The following is a 20,076-nucleotide window of genomic DNA, read 5'->3' as shown; positions in this document are numbered from 1 at the left end:
TGTTTAGAAACAATTTTACGCACACAATTTTTGGTAGTCTGTATACTCCTTAATTATTACTTCTTGTTTTATAGAAAAGACCACTGGTAACACTTTTGCTATATATATATAAGGGAAGAATTTATGTCAAGTAAATTAGAAATGTATTACTGACCACTCAAATTGGGTGCTTTTATGCAGTCTTGTTGCAAAGTACTACTCAATATTGTATGCGATGTTGACGTGGAACTTTTAAATTTTATATAGTCACGTGAAGAATTTCAAAAAATCAATTTATTACACTAATGCTTATCCATCACAGAGGTGAATATGCTCATTTGCTATATTTTGTCATTTAACATTATAGCCTGCCCAAATTTATTCGCCTACAATATATTACAGTTTATATACATATATATTTGTCATTAATTAATTTGTTTAACTTTATTTTATTACACCGCATTGCAAATTACAATTAGAGCCTCATAACTAATTATTTACGTCACGAATATAAGAAAGGGAGATGATTGTTTAGGAACAATTTTACGCACACAATTTTTGGTAGTCTGTATACTCCTTAATTATTACTTCTTGTTTTATAGAAAAGACCACTGGTACCACTTTTGCTACATATATATACAGGGTTTTCATAAATGAATGGTGCAATTTTGAATGCTTATAAACAATTTGCTATGCAAGGTAGAAAAATATGATTGGCACCTCTGAATTCTTTAGCTCAATTAGTTTTATTGCTGTAATGTCAATATGGTGTATTTCAACAAGATGGTGCGCCACCCCATTATAAGGACTTTTTTCGTGATGCTTTGAATGACAAGTTTGGACAAAGATGGATAGGTCAAGGTGGCCCAATAGCATGTTCTCCTAGAAGCCCGGATTTGACTCCATGCGATTTTCTTTTTGTGGGGATACGTGAAAAACATTGTTTATTCTCAGAAGATCCGTGATTTAGCTCATTTAAAGGAAAGTATTTATGAGGCAGTATCATCGGTTACAAGAGACACGCTGCACAGTGTATGGGCCGAGATCGACCATAGATTCGATGTCTGCTGAGCTAAATATAAATATTTTTAATGTACTTCGCACGGTTCTCTTTTTATTTTATCTTTAAATTGTACCATTAATTTATGAAAACCCTGTATATATATAAACTGTAATATATTGTAGGCGAATAAATTTGGGCAGGCTATAATTTTAAATGACAAAATATAGCAAATGAGCTTATTCACCTCTGTGATGGATAAGCATTAGTGTAATAAATTGCTTTTGTGAAATTCTTAACTTGACTATATAAAATTTAAAAGTTCCACGTCAACATCGCATACAATATTGAGTAGTACTTTGCAACAAAACTGCAAAAAAGTACCCAATTTGAGTGGTCAGTAATACATTTCTAATTTAGTTTACATAAATTCTTCCCTTTATAGCCTTATTTTAGAAGATGGAAAAAGCAATTGAGAATTAAGATCATGATCGAGATTAGAAGTTAATGCAGAATCCTCTGTTCCATAAGCCAATAAGGATAAAAGAGTTTGATTAACAACAAAAAAGAATAAACGATATTTTAGCAATAAAAGATAACAAATTAATTCTTTTTTTCCAAAGACTCGTATAAAATCCGTCTACTTAAATTCAAAGATTATTGTGCAATTTCACTCATGTTAATAAATATATTCTTTATTTTATTATAATTTCAGTATAATTTCATAGTATTTCAGTAAATGTATTCAAAAATTTGATTATTACTGTGTAGATTATAAACATATGTTTTCTTTAATGTGTGTGAATACAATAATAATTTTACATATATATATATATATATATATATATATATATATATATACAATAATAATTTTACATATATATATATATATATATAATATATACTCGTATTTGATATCAAGCATCTAAACAGGTTAACATCACCAAAAAGAGACATACAACTCAAGAAGTTCGAAAAGCAAAAGGAGGCAAACACAAGACATGATATAAAAATATATTTACACTTTTGGAAACACTAACGTAAAGGAGAAGGATGGGGTGTAAAACTGTAAGAATTGTTAGTGATAACCATTATGTTTGGATCAGCTGATCGTAAATAGTCGATAACACAAGAGAACCTTAATAAAACAGTAGAACTGACAGTGTGATAATTTCCATATGTTTCCCAATGTCCACTTAATAATAACACAAACTAGATGAAAAGGTGACACTCGTCACAGTACGTGTTCTATGATAAAAATTATCACTGTGACCTAATGAAAGTACCAATAATACACTGCGAATGTGTTTGATTGCTGTCCACGAAGTTGAATCTTGACAAGTATAATCATACAATTTGTCTTAATGTTGGTTCTAGTTGCTAATGAAAGAATAGTATAACCATAGAGCGATGAATGAGAAAAGAATCCTCGAATGGTAAAGTTCTAGAAGGACTGAGGTGGTTGAGATGTATCAGGCACGGCTCACAGTTTGTGAAATTACAGTGGCGGATTATACCCGGTAATTTTGATAAGAAAGGGCGAAAAATCTTCTGACAGGAAATATTAATTATAAACTTTGTTCTAAAGTGTGTATCAAAATGAATGACCTGATTTTAAAACTCAATATCTATTGCTAAAAATGTACTACAAAAATAATATTTATTGCAAAATACTCACAAAATCTTTAAGTTTTAGGTATGTTATTACAAATGTTCTATATGTCCATCACCAGCAGCTAGTGATGGGATCGAAATCACGTCACTGATATTTTTCACTGATATTTGAAAGTCACCGTGGTAACTGATACTCCAAGGCGTATGATATCAGTGATTAACGGTGACCGGTGACGCTGCTACCCCGGCGCTGTTCCTCCGTAACTGTGACTGTGACTGACTGTGACGCTGATCGGGATCGGTGGCCAAATCACGTACTACTCGCTACCCACGCTGTTACTTACTTCTGTCTTGTTGTCTTCTGCTTCGACTGGTTCTGATTCTGTTCTGAGTCTGACTGCTATTTCGGGCGCGAGTTAGTTAGACCTATGATTATTGTTTCTTAGGAATAACGAATTAACGATGAATAGATCAAAAACAAGTCCAGTGTGGACATTTTTTACACCTGTTTTAAACAGTGACCGTGTTGCTGTTTGTAACATATGCAAACAACGACTTTCATACAAAACCTCTACTTCAAATCTACGGAAACATATGAAGTGTAAACATCCCACTGTCTCCTTGGATGAAGCTACACCAAACACATTTCTGGGTAGTCAAGAGGTAAGAAACACTTGATTTATAGCATTCATGACTCATAAATATCGATAATTCGATGATCATTCGATAATCATTATTCTATAGTCGTGGTGGATGCTTATTATACTTCAGCCGTTTCAGGTGTTACATACTTTGTGACGGGGTTGTTATAATATTAAAATATAATAGAAAATTCCTTTACAGGTAGATCACGCCGAACGGGTGCAACATCGGACGACCTCTTCTGAGCCTGGATCAAAGAAACACAGAACATCAGCATCGACTACTGCAGCGGCTGCAAAGCTCCAACACTTACACGCCAGTGCTAGTACCAGCACGTCCAGCACATTGTCTGAAGAAAATGTGGATGACCCAAGCTCTTTGCCAGTTCCGTCTTCATCCCGACCGGATACGTCTGTTCCAGCAAGTAAGTCTTGCAATGTAGTACAACAAAGATTATCTGGATTCGTCCCCAAAAAAATGACAAGCTCTCAAAAAGGAAAGGTGGATGAAGCTTTGCTGAAACTTTTCACAAGAGACTTTCAACCATTCAGCATTGTAGAGGATGAAGGATTTTTAGAATATACAAATGCCCTTAATCCAAGTTATGTTTTGCCAGGTAGGAAAACTCTATCAAAAACTTGGATTCCTGCAAAGTTTGCCGAATGTTTAGCTGATACTAGGTTAAAAATTAACTCAGCCCAATCTCTGTGTCTAACAACTGACACTTGGACATCTGTTAATACAGATAACTTTATGGCTGTGACAGCCCATTTCATAGACGATAATTTTAACCTACAGACTGTGCTTCTTCAGTGTGCACAATTCCCAGGAAGGCATACTGCTGAGAATATAGGGGAGGGCCTGCGAGAAATAACAAAAAACTGGAATATTGCAGGGAAAGTAATCTTTGTGGTGACAGACAATGCAGACAATGTCGTCAATGCTGTCAAAGACGTAATGGGCTGGAAGCACATGGGCTGTTTTGCTCACAGCCTTAATCTTGTAGTTACACGTGCTCTAAATAAAAATCATGAAGTCGTAACACTAATTGAGACTGTGAAACGTATTGTCTCACATTTTAAGAGAAGTGCTCAGTCATCCGAAAAATTGATTGAGTACCAGGTCAAAAACAACCAACCGAACAACAAGCCAAAAAAGTTGGTTCAAGATGTTTCCACTAGGTGGAATTCAACATATTTCATGTTGAAAAGGTTTGTGTTGCTACAAGAGCCTATCAAGGCAACTTTAGCTTTAATTGATAAGGATTTACCTGTTCTTACTCCAGTTCAGTGGAAAATGCTTTGTGAGCTGATTTTGGTACTAAAGCCCTTCTACACAGTTACGAAAACTGTAAGTGGGGAAAAATATGCTACAGGGTCTCTGGTAATTCCTCTCACGAATTCACTATTCACAGTTTGTGGAAAACTAAAAGAAAGAAACTTTTCCCCACTAGTGAAAGAAGTTGTCACCGAATTGAACAAAGAGCTGTCAAAACGCTTTGGGAATTTTGAAAGCAGCAATACGCTCACTCTCCTCACATTCCTTGACCCTAGGTTTAAAAACTTAGTGTTTAAGGACCCAGCCGCTTCAGAAAACGCTAAGGACAGGCTAATCAATGCTATAGGCAGAGAAATGATTCGAGCGAACGAGGATCAAGAGAGAGCGAAGAAGAACGCGGAGCGGCCGGCTGATGTGGCGATCACTGAACAATGTTATGAGGAACAGGAAATTGGGACAGAGAATCAATCTCGCCAGGAGATGGATGAACTCTCTGTTTTTAACAGTTTGGAAATGTGTCTGGCCAAGAAGAAAAAGAAAGGTACTGTAAAATCACGAGCGATCGTCGAACTGGACAGATTTTTAGAGGAAGATGAGTTAGAATGGAAGGGTGACCCACTGCTCTGGTGGAAAGAAAATGGACCTCAATATCCTAACCTTAGGAAAGTGGTACAAAAAAACTTTTGCTGTCTTGCAACGTCTGTACCTTGCGAGCGGGCGTTCTCGAGGGCAGGGCTCTTCGTGTCTGACAGAAGGAATAGGTTGAGTGGATCCAAGACGAAGATGTTGATGTTCCTAAATGCCAACCAGCCAAACAACCGTCAACCTGCCTTCCACAAAGACAATGAAGACCGACTTGAGAGTGAGGAGGATAAGATACTAAAAGACATTATATCTAAGAACCTAGAATCAAACTGATCAAAGTAACATTCACGTTCCTTAACTTTGTTACCAACAGAATATTTTTCCTTAAAGTTAGAGAATTGTTCCTACCATGTAGCCTACTTTTTTTGTTCTCTGCGGTTATTGTTAGTGGTATTTTAGTTAAAAAAATTTTTCGCATGTAATTAATGTTTTTCTCATAAAACTGCAGTCTATGTTTGTCCAGTGTAATACCACATCTTGTATTGTACTTATGGCTCTTAACATGGAAGGGCTGTTATATTTTACATGTTTTATACTTTCATATATATATTAAATAAATAATTAACAAAGTAACCTTTCATAACTTTTATTACTTACACGTGTTTCGGCAATTATGCCATGTTCACAGTATAATAACCTCAAACAAACTAAATTATCAACAAATAAAAATCATAACATATGGTGATATATTAATAAACTGTAAATCTTTGTTGGTAAAGTCTATTTTCTCAATTTTGATATTTGTTCAAATATTGGATTTTTGGAATTTATTTGCATTGTGTTTAACATATTATTTGAGTCCTTTTTATAATTTAGGTAGATGTGTAATTCTTCTTTACAGTATAATTTTTCTCCTTTTGGTTGTAACTCAATAATTTTCATATTTTTGTAATTATGACCTGTCTGTAAAAGATTTTCTGCAAAGTTTGATTTCATACTTGTTGTGTTGTTTGATTTTTATGCTTGTATGTGTTCTTTGAATCGTATCTTGAAATTTCGACTTGTCTGGCCAATGTAATAATTTTGACAATCACTGCAATTAATTTTATAAACTCCAGAATTATTGTAAGAATCATTTTGTATTGTTTTTTTGTAAATGTTTATTTATAAGATCGAAACAGTTGTTTCTTGTTCTATAACTTACGTTAAATTTCGATTTTCCAAATGTTTTCCGTGTTGCTTTATTGAGTGTGGTGCTAAAAGATAGACAAATGTATTCTTTTTCTTGTTTGGTATCATGACTATCTAAATTTTGTTCAGTTTTGGCCATAGATCGTTTTATCTTTTTTTCAATTGTTTTGGGACTGTACCCATTTCTTATTGCCAAATTTATAATGATTTTCTTTTCATTTTCAAAATCAGAAATATTCATTGGAACTTTAGTTAACCTATTCACCATTGAGTTAAATGCTGCCATCTTATGATTTCAAGGATGATTTGAACATTTTGGGATAAGAAGGTCAGTTTGATATGGTTTTCTGAAAATTTGGAATTTATGATCACAGTTTTCATTTGTTATTGTCAGGTCAAGAAAGTTGATTTTTTGGTTTTGAATTTCTTTTTCAAATTTAATGGTGCCACATAATGAATTTAAAAATGTTGATAAATCATTTATCTCTTCTGCTTTACCTTGAAAGAGACACAAAATGTCATCCACATATCTGATTTATCAACATCACTTTCATATATATATAATCCATATACTGTAAATATACTGTTAAGTTAGTCAAATGAGTAGTAATATAAGCGTAGGCCTACATTTTTATTTATGTTGATATTTGTTATATTTAAATCTGTGTTAATATATAATTAATTGCTTTTCTCATGTTGGGCATATTATTGATTTATTTACCTTTACTTCCTTTAAACAAAATAAACCCGACAAACCGACAAATTTCCCAGTAAATGAATTCACATTACATATCAAAGTAATAATTCACGATGTTCGTACTCTATGGTATGAGCAGAAATAACCTTCCTACAGGCTACAAAAGACGTTGGAGACGGTAGCAGTGATCACCGTTAATCACTGATACAAATCACTGATATCTAAGAATCACGGTATCAGTGATCACCGATAGAGCAAAATAACTGATATTTCCATCACTACCAGCAGCACGAACAACATCCAGAGTCTGGATTCCAGACGATAGCTAAATTCCTCATAAACCTTACACAACGTATTTACGTTCACAGACCTTATTGCGACAGTTATTCTGTTCTTTAGTTCTTCGATGTCATGAGTTAGAGGGGGAACAAACACTTTTTCCTTCACATATCCCTACAAGAAAAAGTCGCATGGAGTCAAAGTCTAGTGATTTTGGAGGCCAAGAATGAAGGACATTATCTCAAGGTCCCGTGCGCCCTATCCAGCGGTGGTGCAGAGTGTTGTTGAGAAGCTGCCGAACATTGTTGTACCAGTGAGGAGCTCCATCCTGTTGGAAAATTAACCTAAAACTTTAAGATTTTGTGAGTATTTTGCAATAAATATTATTTTTGTAGTACATTTTTAGCAATAGATATTGAGTTTTAAAATCAGGTCATTCATTTTGATACACCCTGTAATTTAAATTTTTTAACACATAACACTCATATTGTGCTCAATGTATTATGTTCATTACGATGTGCCTTGACATCGGAAACTAAGAGATATTCTTCACATCAACGTTAACTGTCGAAGAAACTATAGAAAATACTAATGAAGCCAGGAGAAAAAAATCAAAATTATTTCACTCATAACTGTAACATTAAGCAATATTTAACAAACATCAACTTTGCCCCTTACGAATAGAAGCAACATTTGAGTTCACAGGGTCAAATAGTTTAGAATTTTTTAATTCAACGGTAACGGATATAACAAAAGAGAACAAAAATTCCCGAACCAACAGACGCTAATGTGTTAGTTTAACTACTTTTTAAGCAAAGAAATTAACGAACTCATTTACAATTGGAATGAACCTGCGCAAATATGATGTCGCAGAATATTCTGTATCCGTTAGTGATGTGACGAGTCGAATAGTTCTACTCGGTCAACTCGAGTCAGACTCCACTCGAGTCGACTCGAGTGACAATTCCGTTCTATTCGAGTAGAGTCAACTCGCATTTCGTATTCTATTCACTAATCACTATCCCACCCAAACCAAAGGGAACCCGAGATTGGACGACTCGGTACGAACTCGTCCGGCTCGCTCCGACTCGTTACGAACTCGTCCGACTCGCTCCGACTCGTTACGAACTCGTCCGACTCGCTCCGACTCGTTACGAACTCTTACGACTCGCTACGAACTCGTCCGACTCGCTCCGAACTTTTAGCGCGATCCATCTCTTGTCAGACAGAATAAGTCATTTTGTTCATAACCCTAAGTGATGTTTTGAAAGTGATCTGTAGCCATTATTAATTTTCATTCTATCTAACTATGCCTCGGTACAACAAAAAATCTGTGGTATGGGAGTTTTACAAGAAAACTACAGATAATCGAGTGCAATGTAAGTTGTGTTCATCTTCCTATAAACATTTCGGAAACACATCTAACTTAGTAACACATCTAAAGAATAAACATCCAGTTCAGTATTTGGACACCTCTGATAGACAGCCATCTCCTGGAATTTCAAGGAAAGTCAAGCACGAATCTTCCAGCAGGTCCCTTGGTTGATTCCGTAAGTAATGATGCTTCTACTAGTGGAACACAAACACAAGATACCAACATATCTTGTGATAATTTTGATTCAGAACCTCCACGCAAACGCCATAAACAAATGAGACTAGTAGCACCTACCAAAATAAATCAAAAATCTGTTGATGACGCTTTGTTAGACATGATAGTTTTAGATTATCAGCCCTTACAGATAGTAGAGAATGTTGGTTTCAAAAACTACACTAAGAAACTTAACCCGGACTACACTCTTCCAAGCAGAAAACTGTTATCGACCAAATTACTCGATGAACGGTATAAGGTATGCTCAGAAGCCCTTAAACAAAAACTAGCAACAGTTGAAAATATTGCATTGACAACAGATATCTGGACGTCAGATAGTAATAGAAGTTACATGTCTTTAACATGTCATTTCATCCTTGATGCCAAGTTAAATTCTAACGTGTTATCTACCTCTGAGTTACCCTTGGATCATACATCTGATAACATAGCTAACGCTATAAGAAACATTGCAGAAGAGTGGCAAGTACATCATAAAATTGTCGCTGTTGTTACTGATAATGCCAGCAATGTTAAAAAGGCTGTCAGAGAAATTTTACATTTGCGTAATCACTACTGTGTTGCGCACACATTAAATCTTGCCGTTAAGGATTGCATATCGAAGGGCAATGATGAAAATGATCATTTAAAACATGATGAATTGATCAAAATTATCAGCAAATGTCGTTCAATTGTGACTCATTTCAACCATAGTGCTAAATCTTCCTATAAATTGATAGATATTCAAAATCAAATGGGTCTAGAAACGCTTAAATTGAAGCAAGATGTCCCAACTCGGTGGAATGCAACTTTATTTATGTTGGAACGGTTGGTCAAAGTTAAAATTCCTCTTTCAGCTACTCTGCCACTTATACAGTCACCTGTACCATCTCTAAATGCTTCTGAGTGGGATATAATTGACGACTGCATTGCTTTACTCCAGCCTATAGAAAAAATGTCAACATTTTTGTGCGGAGAAGCTTACCCTACACTATCCAGTGTTATACCATTAGTAAGAGGACTTCAAAGTGTACTAATAAAAAAAGAACCCCCAAACAGATGCAGGTAAACATCTAAAATCATCACTAATTGAAGTCATTGACAAAAGACTGAATGTTTATGAAAATAACAGGACATCAGCCAAAGCAACGTTCCTGGATCCTCGTTTTAAGAAAAAGGCCTTTGGTGTTGAATCCAATGCCCAAAACGCTCAGAAGTGGGTAATTGAAGAACTGACCAAACTCCAACCCGAATCAAGACAACCTCACACACAAAGCCTACCACCACAACCTGAGCCAAGGCAATCAGAAGAGGACAATCTGTGGGAAACTTTTGAAAAAAAGGTAGCTGAATTGACCACCTTTCAAACGCCAACTTCTTCAGCAACAATATTGATAAATCAGTATATAGAACTACCGTATTTAGACAGAAAAGCGAATCCACTCCAGTTTTGGGAAGAGAGGAAGCACATTTTCCCTTCACTTTATAAACTAGCCCAAATGTATTTGTGTATTCCTGCAACTTCTGTTCCTTCTGAACGTTTGTTTTCTAAGGCAGGGATGGTTGCCAATGAACGCAGGAACAGACTACTGCCTAAAAAATTGGACAGTATTTTATTCTTAAACAGCTGGAGCAAGCCTACAGTACCAAATTCAATGTAGGATGTGTAGTGTATAATACAGACTAACCTGTGACAAATAATTATTATATTGTATTATTATTATATTATATTTTTATCATATTATATTATTACATTTGTATTATATTATATTATATTATATTTATATTATATTATTATAATAATATATATATATATATATATATATATTATAATTATTCATCCAATTCATTATTACAAATATAAAAAGATACTGTTTATTTCTTAGATATATGTTTTTTACGATGTCTATATTCAATTGAAATGTTGTGCAACATACTCGTATAGTATAATATAGTAATACTTAAATATATTACACTATTGTAATCTTATGTGTTTAATTATTCATATACCATTCATAGGGAAAAGACATAATAAGATGTGTGTGTATATATATATTTTTAAATTTACATGCAATACCAAATATTACACCAAATTACATAAAAATTAAAATAGTTAGTTTTAATATAGTATTGTATTTTATAGGAATTAAATACAAGTGTGAACTAGAAGTATTTTTTATTTTTTACAAACTCCCACGTTATGTATAATACAGTCTTAACTCAGATAAATGGTTCTAAAAAATGGAATATAAAATCAAGTAATATCGCGAATCAGTTCTGTTTTACTCGCATTCAACAGTGCAGGTCAACGAATTGCAGGAGTCGGGTGAATACTGAATACAATTAATTATAGTGAATACGAGTCGGCTGGAGGTCCGCTACCCGAGGATGTGAATAGCGAATCCGAGTCGGCTGACTCGAGTCACGACTCGAGTAGGTAAAGTATTCGAATACGAGTTACTCGAGTTGAAAGAGTATTCGACTCGGCACATCACTAGTATCCGTCTAGTAATTGCTTAGAGTAGACAAAATACTAGTAAAAGTTGTATTCCATCCCTTACCACAATTGGAGAAGAATGTACAAACACTTACAATAAAGAATCCCAAAACGTTATCCCTAAAGCCAAAGTAAGTCCAAGGGAGATTTGCCCAACATTGGAAAACATTTAAGGTATTTATACTGAGTGTACACGTACTTTCAGTGTTTGGTCGACAACTTGAGTTTGTTGTAATAGTTGAAGAATTTAGAAAACAGAAACAACGTGTCATGGAATAACTAGTGTTAGATTTGTGTATCAAGCTTATTACGTACCGTACAGAGGTTTCAGCTACAACATATGAGTCACCCAATTCCAAAACTCGTTATGTCCACAAAAATCGATGTTGGTTTTTTTGCACCTTTCTATAGTTGGTTGCTCTGGTAATACATTTCAGAGGTCTAACAGTTCCAGAAGTCGTTATTTTCTATTTAAAAGTCGCTTTGAAAACCAGGTACAGTTCCAAAACTCGTCAAGTCCATGGCTAAAACTGTTTCATAATCCGTTATGACCACCTCACAGTTACTGAACCAAAACTCATTAAGTCCTATTGAATTTCACATTTCACACAGTGATTCAGTTCCAATAGTCGTTTTGTCCAAAATAAATTAGACTTATTAGTTTAACATGAAAAAAAAAACAGTCTTACAACTGAAATTAGTATTAGTTTTTGGGCAGCTGCATTTTTATAACAGCTGATTTTGGGTTGTTGCAACGATAATATTCATCTATTTACCTTGCTGTGTCCAAGAGCCTGTTTTAGGTTAGTTCTGCAATCTACATTCTTGAGTAGACTTTTGTCAAGTATTTTATTGTTTAAATCGCTAATTAATTAGTTTGTTTATGATGGAGCTTGAAGAAGATGCTGATACTCAACTGACTACTTGAGTTTGTTGTAATAAATTAATAGTTACAGAATGTACAAAACAGAAACAACGTGTCATGATACAACTAGTGTTGGATTTGTGTATCAAGCTTCTTAAGGGGACCGGGTAGGTGGAAAATAAATATTTTATCAATTTTCTGTTTATATTTTTTTCTTGTATCTTGGTCCTTTACGCACATTTTGATATATAACACGATTATTTGGCTACTAGAAAGTAACAAAAGAAATTGTTTAGTCTATCCATACCCGTAAATTCAGTGATGTGTTTGCGTCAACTCAAAACACAGCAGAAGGTTTAGTTATAGTATGTGCTTCAGACATGTGGGACATTATACTTTGTTAGGTTGGCTAACCTGTATATTCTGAGCATGTCAGCTGTAAGTAAACAGTTCAGCTGACACTATTCTTGTGTTATTATGGTTTCATATTTTTACTTTCATTCTTGACGGCTAAATGAAACTTATACAATAGTGAAGTGTTTTATTGTGATTATACAATGCCAAGGAGGCCCAGAAAAACAGTTAGGGTATTCAAGAAGCGAAGGAATGTATGTAAACCTTTGTTTAGAAAGGAAAATGAATCACCCTCAGGGAACAACATTTCTAGGCCTAGGCCTATACCTGTAAGTAATAGGACTGTATTATCAGAGTTGGAAAGTGCTTCTAAAAAGAAACTAGGGAATTTGGATGACAAATGTGATGTATACAATAAAGAAGAGAATGTAAATATTATTATAGATTTAGGTTTGTTGTCAATAGATTTATGTACATTTTTAAAATGTTCTTCATGTGACTCGTCAAACTATGTACTGAGAAAACCATTGAACGTAGGACTTGCAAGTCAATTAGAACTATATTGTATGGACTGCATGAAATCTCACTCCTTTATGTCATCAGGTAAAATAGATTTACCTAAAACAAACCAATATGAAATAAATACAAGAATGGTTTATGGGTTGCGATCCATAGGTAAAGGCACTTCAGCAGCAAAAACCTTGTGCGGTATTTTAAATTTACCTGCCCCTCCTACTAAGTTTATGGCATATGTAGAAATATTAGGAATCAGTGCTGAAGATGTATGCTTCAAAGGTATGAAAGAAGCTGTTGAACGAGCAGTCGACCTAAATGACGGAGTACGTGACATTCCTGTAGCCATCGAAGGAACATGGCAAAAAAGGGGCTATACGTCCCTAAATGGTGTTATCACTGCTACTAGTTTTGATTCTGGCCTTGTTATTGACCTATATAGCTATATTTTCTAAGCATTGTATATGCCCAAATAAGCTGTCTGGGGCACATGAACTAACATGTATAGCCAATTACAAGGGAGCAAGTGGAGGCATGGAGGTTGAAGGGGCAAACATTTAGTAGATCCGTGGGATCATATAATGTGCGCTACACACAGTACCTTGGTGACGGTGATTCAAAGGGATTTGGAGCTGTTGAGGAAATGTGTCCCTATGGTCCTGACTGTAAAATTAAAAATTAGAATGCATAGGCCATATCCAGAAACGCATGGGCACGCGGTTACGAAGACTGAAAGCTGAAAACAAATCCGTAAAGCTCTCTGACGGCAAAGGCTTAGGAGGTAGAAACCGTTTATCTTCTACTGTCATAGACCAGTTGCAGACATACTATGGGCAAGCAATCAGGAAAAACAGCCATAGTGTGCAGGATATGAAGCAATCTATTTGGGCACTGTATCCACAGATGAAGATCCTAATCACGGGTTATGTCCGGCAGGCACGGATAGTTGGTGTAAATATAATAAGTCCATTGCAACTGGAGAACATTACACTCATAGATCCAGGATCCCTAAGCCTATTATGGAGTTTATAAAGCCTGTTTTCAAGAGCTTATAAGATCCTACACTACTGGAAAGGTGCCTTCATGGGCATACTCAAAATCCTAATGAAAGCGTCAACCACGTCATTTGGTCAAGACTCCCTAAAACCGGGTTTGTGGGTTTGAAAACTCTTCACTTTGGGGTTTATGATGCTGTTGCTACCTTCAACTCTGGACAGATAACCAAGTGTGAAGTGCTTGCAAAGTGTGGAATCAGTGTGGGGAAAATACAGTAGCAGCAAAGAAACTAGCCGATAAGTGTAGGCTATTTGATTCGCTTCGAGCAGCATCTGAAATTAGTAAACAAGCAAGACAGAAGAAAAGATCGAGTAAAAGAAAGCTGGAAGACAAAGAAGAAAACCCAGATGACCCAAGTTATGGAACTGGTCTGTTTTAAATCAATAAAGGTATGATTACATGTGTTTTTAAAAGTAGGCCTACATTGATTTACGATTCTCGAAAACACCATTTTTGAAACTTGGTGCACACTTTACTCAGAAAGTACTACAGCTACATAGATGAATTTTTAACCACAAGTTATATGCATATTGAACTACACTTTAAAGCAGGGATTTATTTTTTTCATGTTACAATTTGTTTTCTTTGAAAAAAAAAAATCACAAAAAAGGCACTTTCGAAAAAAAATCATAACTTGAAAAATAAAAATGAAAAAGATAAATCCCTGCTTTAAAGTGTAGTTCAATATGCATATAACATGTGGTATAAATCTCATGTATGTAACTTTAGTACTTCCTGAGAAAAGTGTGCACCAAATATGCAAATTTAACATGCGCAGCATAGGACCTACCCGGTCCCCGTTTAATTAAACTACAGATGCTATAAATAAAATTGTGTTCTTTTATTTTCCTCCTGTAATGTATTTCCTGTACCCTATAAAATGTATTTTAACTGTAAAGACATTATCCATAAAATATTATTAGTGTCCATAATTTTCACACATTTGTAGAGGAATTACGTTAGTTTATTGTTCTATTTATACTGTCTATTCTGAAAGTAATTTTTTAAAGGTTTTAGACTTTTACTTTGTATAATTGAAGTATCATAATATTATTTAAAACCATATTCTGAATTATAAATATGCTGAGTGGTTACTGGCAGTCAAATAGTACTTATCTGGAACTCTGTGCTTATATGTATTCATACCCCAACATGGGTGACTGTGCTGGTTGCGATGCCACTTTGTCTGAGGTTTGAGAATTTGCGTTGTGTTCACATTGTAAATCTTCACTACATTTCGAATGTTGAAATATACTGGAATCGAGTGAGACAGACACGCAGTGAGTAATGGAAGTGTAACTTTTGTACAGGTAGGATCAACGGTTATAAAGAACAAATTAGTAAGGTTATTATTGGTAAATTGCACGAGAACATTTATCAGAGATGTAAGAAACTATTGAACAGCAATTCTCCTGTTATTAGCAAAGATTTGATCTGCAATTGGCTGATATAAAATAATCTTTCAATTAAAATTAATGAGTACGAGGCTAAGATTAAAATGTGTAGTGTTATGGTAAAATATATCATAAAATTGTTTGATTGTTGGATGTAGATAGTGAAGAGTAAAAACAATAAACCGTGTGCTTTTTGACATTTTATTCAGGTTCTTATACTGACAGGATGACATTCAGAAATGTACTATGAGACTTTAATATTTTAATTTTGAATATTAGTAGTCTGAGAAGACATATTAATGCACTTTCCACATTTTGACTTTCACATACAACATTATTGCTTCATGGAAAGTTTGGATTAGGAGTGGGGAGGGAAGAGAATCGATATGAGATGCCAGGTTATAACTTGATCCTTCATTATTCTAAACAACTTATCCGGCTTTCCGGTTCTTAAATGATAAATTTAGAATTAATTATATGAGGGGTGTAGATGCAAAACTCACGTTCTCCAATCTGACCAATCACGGACCTTATAGTTCACCCAAAGCATCATGGGATTGCTGAGGCCGGTGTGTCACTCTTGAACACTGTTACCCTAACCTCAAAGTTGCTACTGAGCGTTTTTAACACTCTTGTTCCGTTAAATTCGATTAATACAGTAATATTATAATAGTTTAAATGAGTAAATGACAATGGATGAACTAGTGCAGCCATCAACAGGGTTAACAAGAAAGAAGTCAAAGACACCAGAGAAGTAATATGATGAAAAATGAAGAAAAAATAATACAATACAAAGTGTATTTTTAGTCATAAATTAGCACACGGCACATTGAAGTGGTATTAACCTCCTCGTTCCATTCGTCGACCACAGTCGACATAAAACATTGTGTCGTAGGGAATTTTCTCTACGAGTTAAAAATAGGTTGGCAGCTTTGCGAGTAGTTTCATTCTACTGCCTAGAGGTAGCAGCACTCCCTGGATACTCTTGACAGTTGTTTTGTTGAGTTTGGTCATCATCACATCATTTGGAAAATGTCCGACCGGCGATATGAGCGTTCAGAGCGACTACGTCCATGTAAGTGCTTGTTTTTTAATACTAAATGTTAAATTCTTAGAATAAATCTAGGCTACATGTATTGTTTAAGGTCTAAGGAAGACATTGATATAATTTTTTGATTAGTTTATGGATTTTGGTTGCCTTGGTAACGTTCGAAACTTGTATGTCTACCAGAGTTGACATTTGGAACAGGGGCAATCAGCAACAAACTAAACAACCTATGTTTACTGTTCCTGCTTTCTCATTTCTAACAACAAAATAGATGTTATATTTGAGATAAATTAACATTGTATGTTATTTTTAAACTTATTATTTATTTTTTCATTTTTTGTGCTATTTAAACACTAGAATTTTGATTTTTGCTGACAATAATTCTTTGGTTTTTTTTTTAGATTCTAGTCGTTTTGAAGATTTTGTGGACAACGAATTAAATGGAGACGTTAGTGATCTAGAGATCAGTGATGATGAAGATGCTGATCCAGATTTTGAACCGGAAGAACCTATCCAGCAAGCGCAGGAGGAGACATCTGAAGACGACAGTGATTCGGAAGGTATGATTTTACTTTGGGCTTTACGTTAAAATAATATTAAAAAACAACCATATTTCTCAAACCAGGGTGACAAAACGTTTTTAGGTTACATATTTTATTGGTTGGTACTCTAAAATTTGAATAAATTTATTTAACCTGGGTTTTCCAAACTTTAGTAAATTCAATAATATTTGGATGTATTTACAAATAGGCTATGCAAAATTTATTATTGAATACTATGCTTAATATTTATGTTAGTAACAGACATTGATTTGTATTGTGTGTTGACAGGTGGTGTAACTCAGGTGGTGGCAAATCCTGCAATCGAACCTTCCACACGCATGGTTCAACCAAGAGGTTCCAGACGATCCAGTGTGACTTCAGTAAACCAGCTTGGCACTCACACTCAAGTAACTACTCCGGAGCAAAATGATGAAACCTTAACAAGTCAAACAAGAACTTTTTGGAAAAAACAGGTTAGTTTTGATCCACTACCTCCTGCTCCTGCTTACGAAGAAATAAATCAAAACGCACTCAATATACCTCCTCAAGATTACGTCAGCAAGTACATTCCTGACGATATTTTCAATGTGGTTACTAACCAAACAAATCGCACTTACATCGAAAACAAAGGTCGTCCATTAATTTCCGGTCCTGAACAAACCAAAAAGTTTTTTGGTGCAGCGATCAAAATTTCGATTATGGGTCTCCCACGAACTAGGATGTACTATGATGTTAAGACCAAGGTACCCTCGATAGCATCAATTTTACCACGGGACCTTTTTTTGCCATCAGAAACAATTTGAAGGTTGTTTACAACAATGAAGTGCCTCAGGATAAAAAAAAAGCTACAAAGTTTTGGAAAGTTAATCCTATAGTAAAATCTGTCCGAACTGGGTGTCTTTTAAATAATAGAAGTCAAAACGTAGCAGTAGATGAACAAATGGTACCTTTTTGGGGTCGATGTCCTGCAAGACAAGTGATAAAATCCAAGCCAAATCCTTGTGGGATTAAAATTTTTGTTGCAGCTGCTCCAGATGGATTACCTCTAGATTTCTTTTTTTACAATGGCAAGGGTGACCCGATTGTAGAAGATCCATCCTGTTCCAGACTTAACATTGGTGGTAAGGCAGTCATGAAGCTGCTGAGAACTTTCCCGCAGGGGGTTTCAGTTTACATGGATAGGTACTTTACATCCGAGGAACTACTAGACTTGCTCCACTCAGAACGAGAGGCAACAGGAACCGGTACACTCCAAAAACAGAGAATCCCCCCTAATTCCAAATTGAAAGAGGATAAAATAATGAAGAGAGAGGGCAGAGGGTCTGTGGACCAGAGTGTAAGGTCAGATGGGCAGATAAGTGTAGTGAAATGGTTTGACAACAAGCCAGTACTGCTCATATCAAGTAAAGAGGGCGCTGAACCCATTGAAACATGCAGAAGATGGTGTAGAAAAAGAAGAGTTTTCGTTGAGGTGAACAGACCTTTAGTTGTACGACAGTACAACTCACAAATGGGAGGTGTGGACTTTTTGGACCGCTTAATAAGCTATTACCGCATTTCAGCTAGGACTAGCAAGTGGACGGTAAGACTAATCATGCATTTCTTTGATTTTGCAATCGCTGCGGGGTGGATTGAGTACCGCCGGGATCAGCGTGCCCTGGGTACACCAAAAAAGGATATGCTAGATTTAATGGGCTTCAAAAGAGAGTACGCTGAGTTCCTGATTCACGGACATGTTGGTGAGGGAACTGATGACAGTGACCCTGACTATGTCTGCTCTATACCCCCTCCAAGGAAGCAACCAAGAGTTGCACATCCACCAGATGCACTGCGAACCAAAAATGTTCTCCACTTACCGGAAATTCCTACCCCTGCTAAGAAGAACCGCTGTAGATTCCCAGGATGTAACTCAAATGGTGCGAGAGTTCAGTGCGCAACATGCAAGGTCTACTTGTGTCTACAGGAAAACCGAAATTGCTTCAAAGCGTACCACGAGCTTTGAAAATTCCCATTTCATAAGATGATTATAACACCATTGTAATTTACAAACAAGTATACTGTACAATTAAAACACTTTTTACTTTATCTTTCTATGCTGATTATTCTTCCTTTGGTACAATTATAAAAGAATACTACTCGATACGATGGGTCAAAATGTAATGCCTATATAAAAAAAGGCTACTATAGTGGACATCAGCCATTCTGTATGTAAACATATAAAAAAAAATTTATTTTTATTTTAATGGTCTTTGGTAAACATATAAAATCTAAAAATAACAACAAAATAAAAATTTCCAAATTTTTTTTTATTTGGAATGAGGAGGTTAAAACGTAACAAACTTATATTATAAAACTTGATACGAATTATTACAGTTTTAGACCTTTTGAGACCTTTTTGTTTGTTATTGTTTTAGTTTTCCGTAATAGTTATTATTATAATAAAGTATTAAATATAATAATATAAAACTTTTGGATTACTATTGTACAGAACATCAATATTTAAAAACTCTTTAATCATAATTGCTTACATATAAGTAAAGGTATTATTATATAAATATTATATATCAGAATATTTTCATAAAGTAAAATAAAAAGTATTTAAATTCACTTTAAAAATAATAAATTTTGTACAATTATCAATTTTTTACACGTGTTCGTTAAAATATCGTCACCGTATGTCTTTTGTTATTTTAGATCCATGTGAAATGTCTTTGATCTACCTTTTATCTTAATCTGGCCACTTATTGTGTTTTGTAATAAATTTAAAACATAATATAACAGCTGAGAGACATTAGGTACAAGAACCAAATCCACAAGTTCAAACCATCCCCACTCCAAATCATACCAAAGAGACGCAAAAACCCCACAAAAGATCCTTTACTATGAAACGATGTCATCAAAAGAGCATTATTGAGTGAGACCTAGCTTTAATGACAGGTTATATATTAAACTTACTA

The 20,076-nt window shown here is 34.9% G+C and overlaps 1 protein-coding gene across 1 annotated transcript; it reads left to right on the top strand.

Moving 5' to 3' along the window:
• The first annotated feature begins 16,350 nt into the window (after positions 1-16,350).
• LOC124371636 (piggyBac transposable element-derived protein 2-like) lies at positions 16,351-19,204 on the top strand. The gene is made up of 2 exons (XM_046829984.1): positions 16,351-17,137; positions 17,408-19,204. Exon 2 carries the CDS (start codon positions 18,060-18,062, stop codon positions 19,119-19,121), a length of 1,062 nt encoding a protein of 353 aa, XP_046685940.1. The 5' UTR covers positions 16,351-17,137; positions 17,408-18,059; the 3' UTR covers positions 19,122-19,204.
• The last annotated feature ends 872 nt before the right edge of the window (positions 19,205-20,076 follow it).

The sequence above is a fragment of the Homalodisca vitripennis genome, unplaced genomic scaffold, assembly GCF_021130785.1.
Source record: "Homalodisca vitripennis isolate AUS2020 unplaced genomic scaffold, UT_GWSS_2.1 ScUCBcl_1735;HRSCAF=5724, whole genome shotgun sequence".
In the NCBI taxonomy this organism is placed as follows: domain Eukaryota; kingdom Metazoa; phylum Arthropoda; class Insecta; order Hemiptera; family Cicadellidae; genus Homalodisca; species Homalodisca vitripennis.
This window is presented reverse-complemented; position numbering and strand designations above follow the sequence as displayed.

Excerpts from the sequence above, each read along its gene's own strand:
- LOC124371636 (XM_046829984.1), top strand. The coding sequence starts at position 18,060 with ATGGTACCTTTTTGGGGTCGATGTCCTGCAAGACAAGTGATAAAATCC.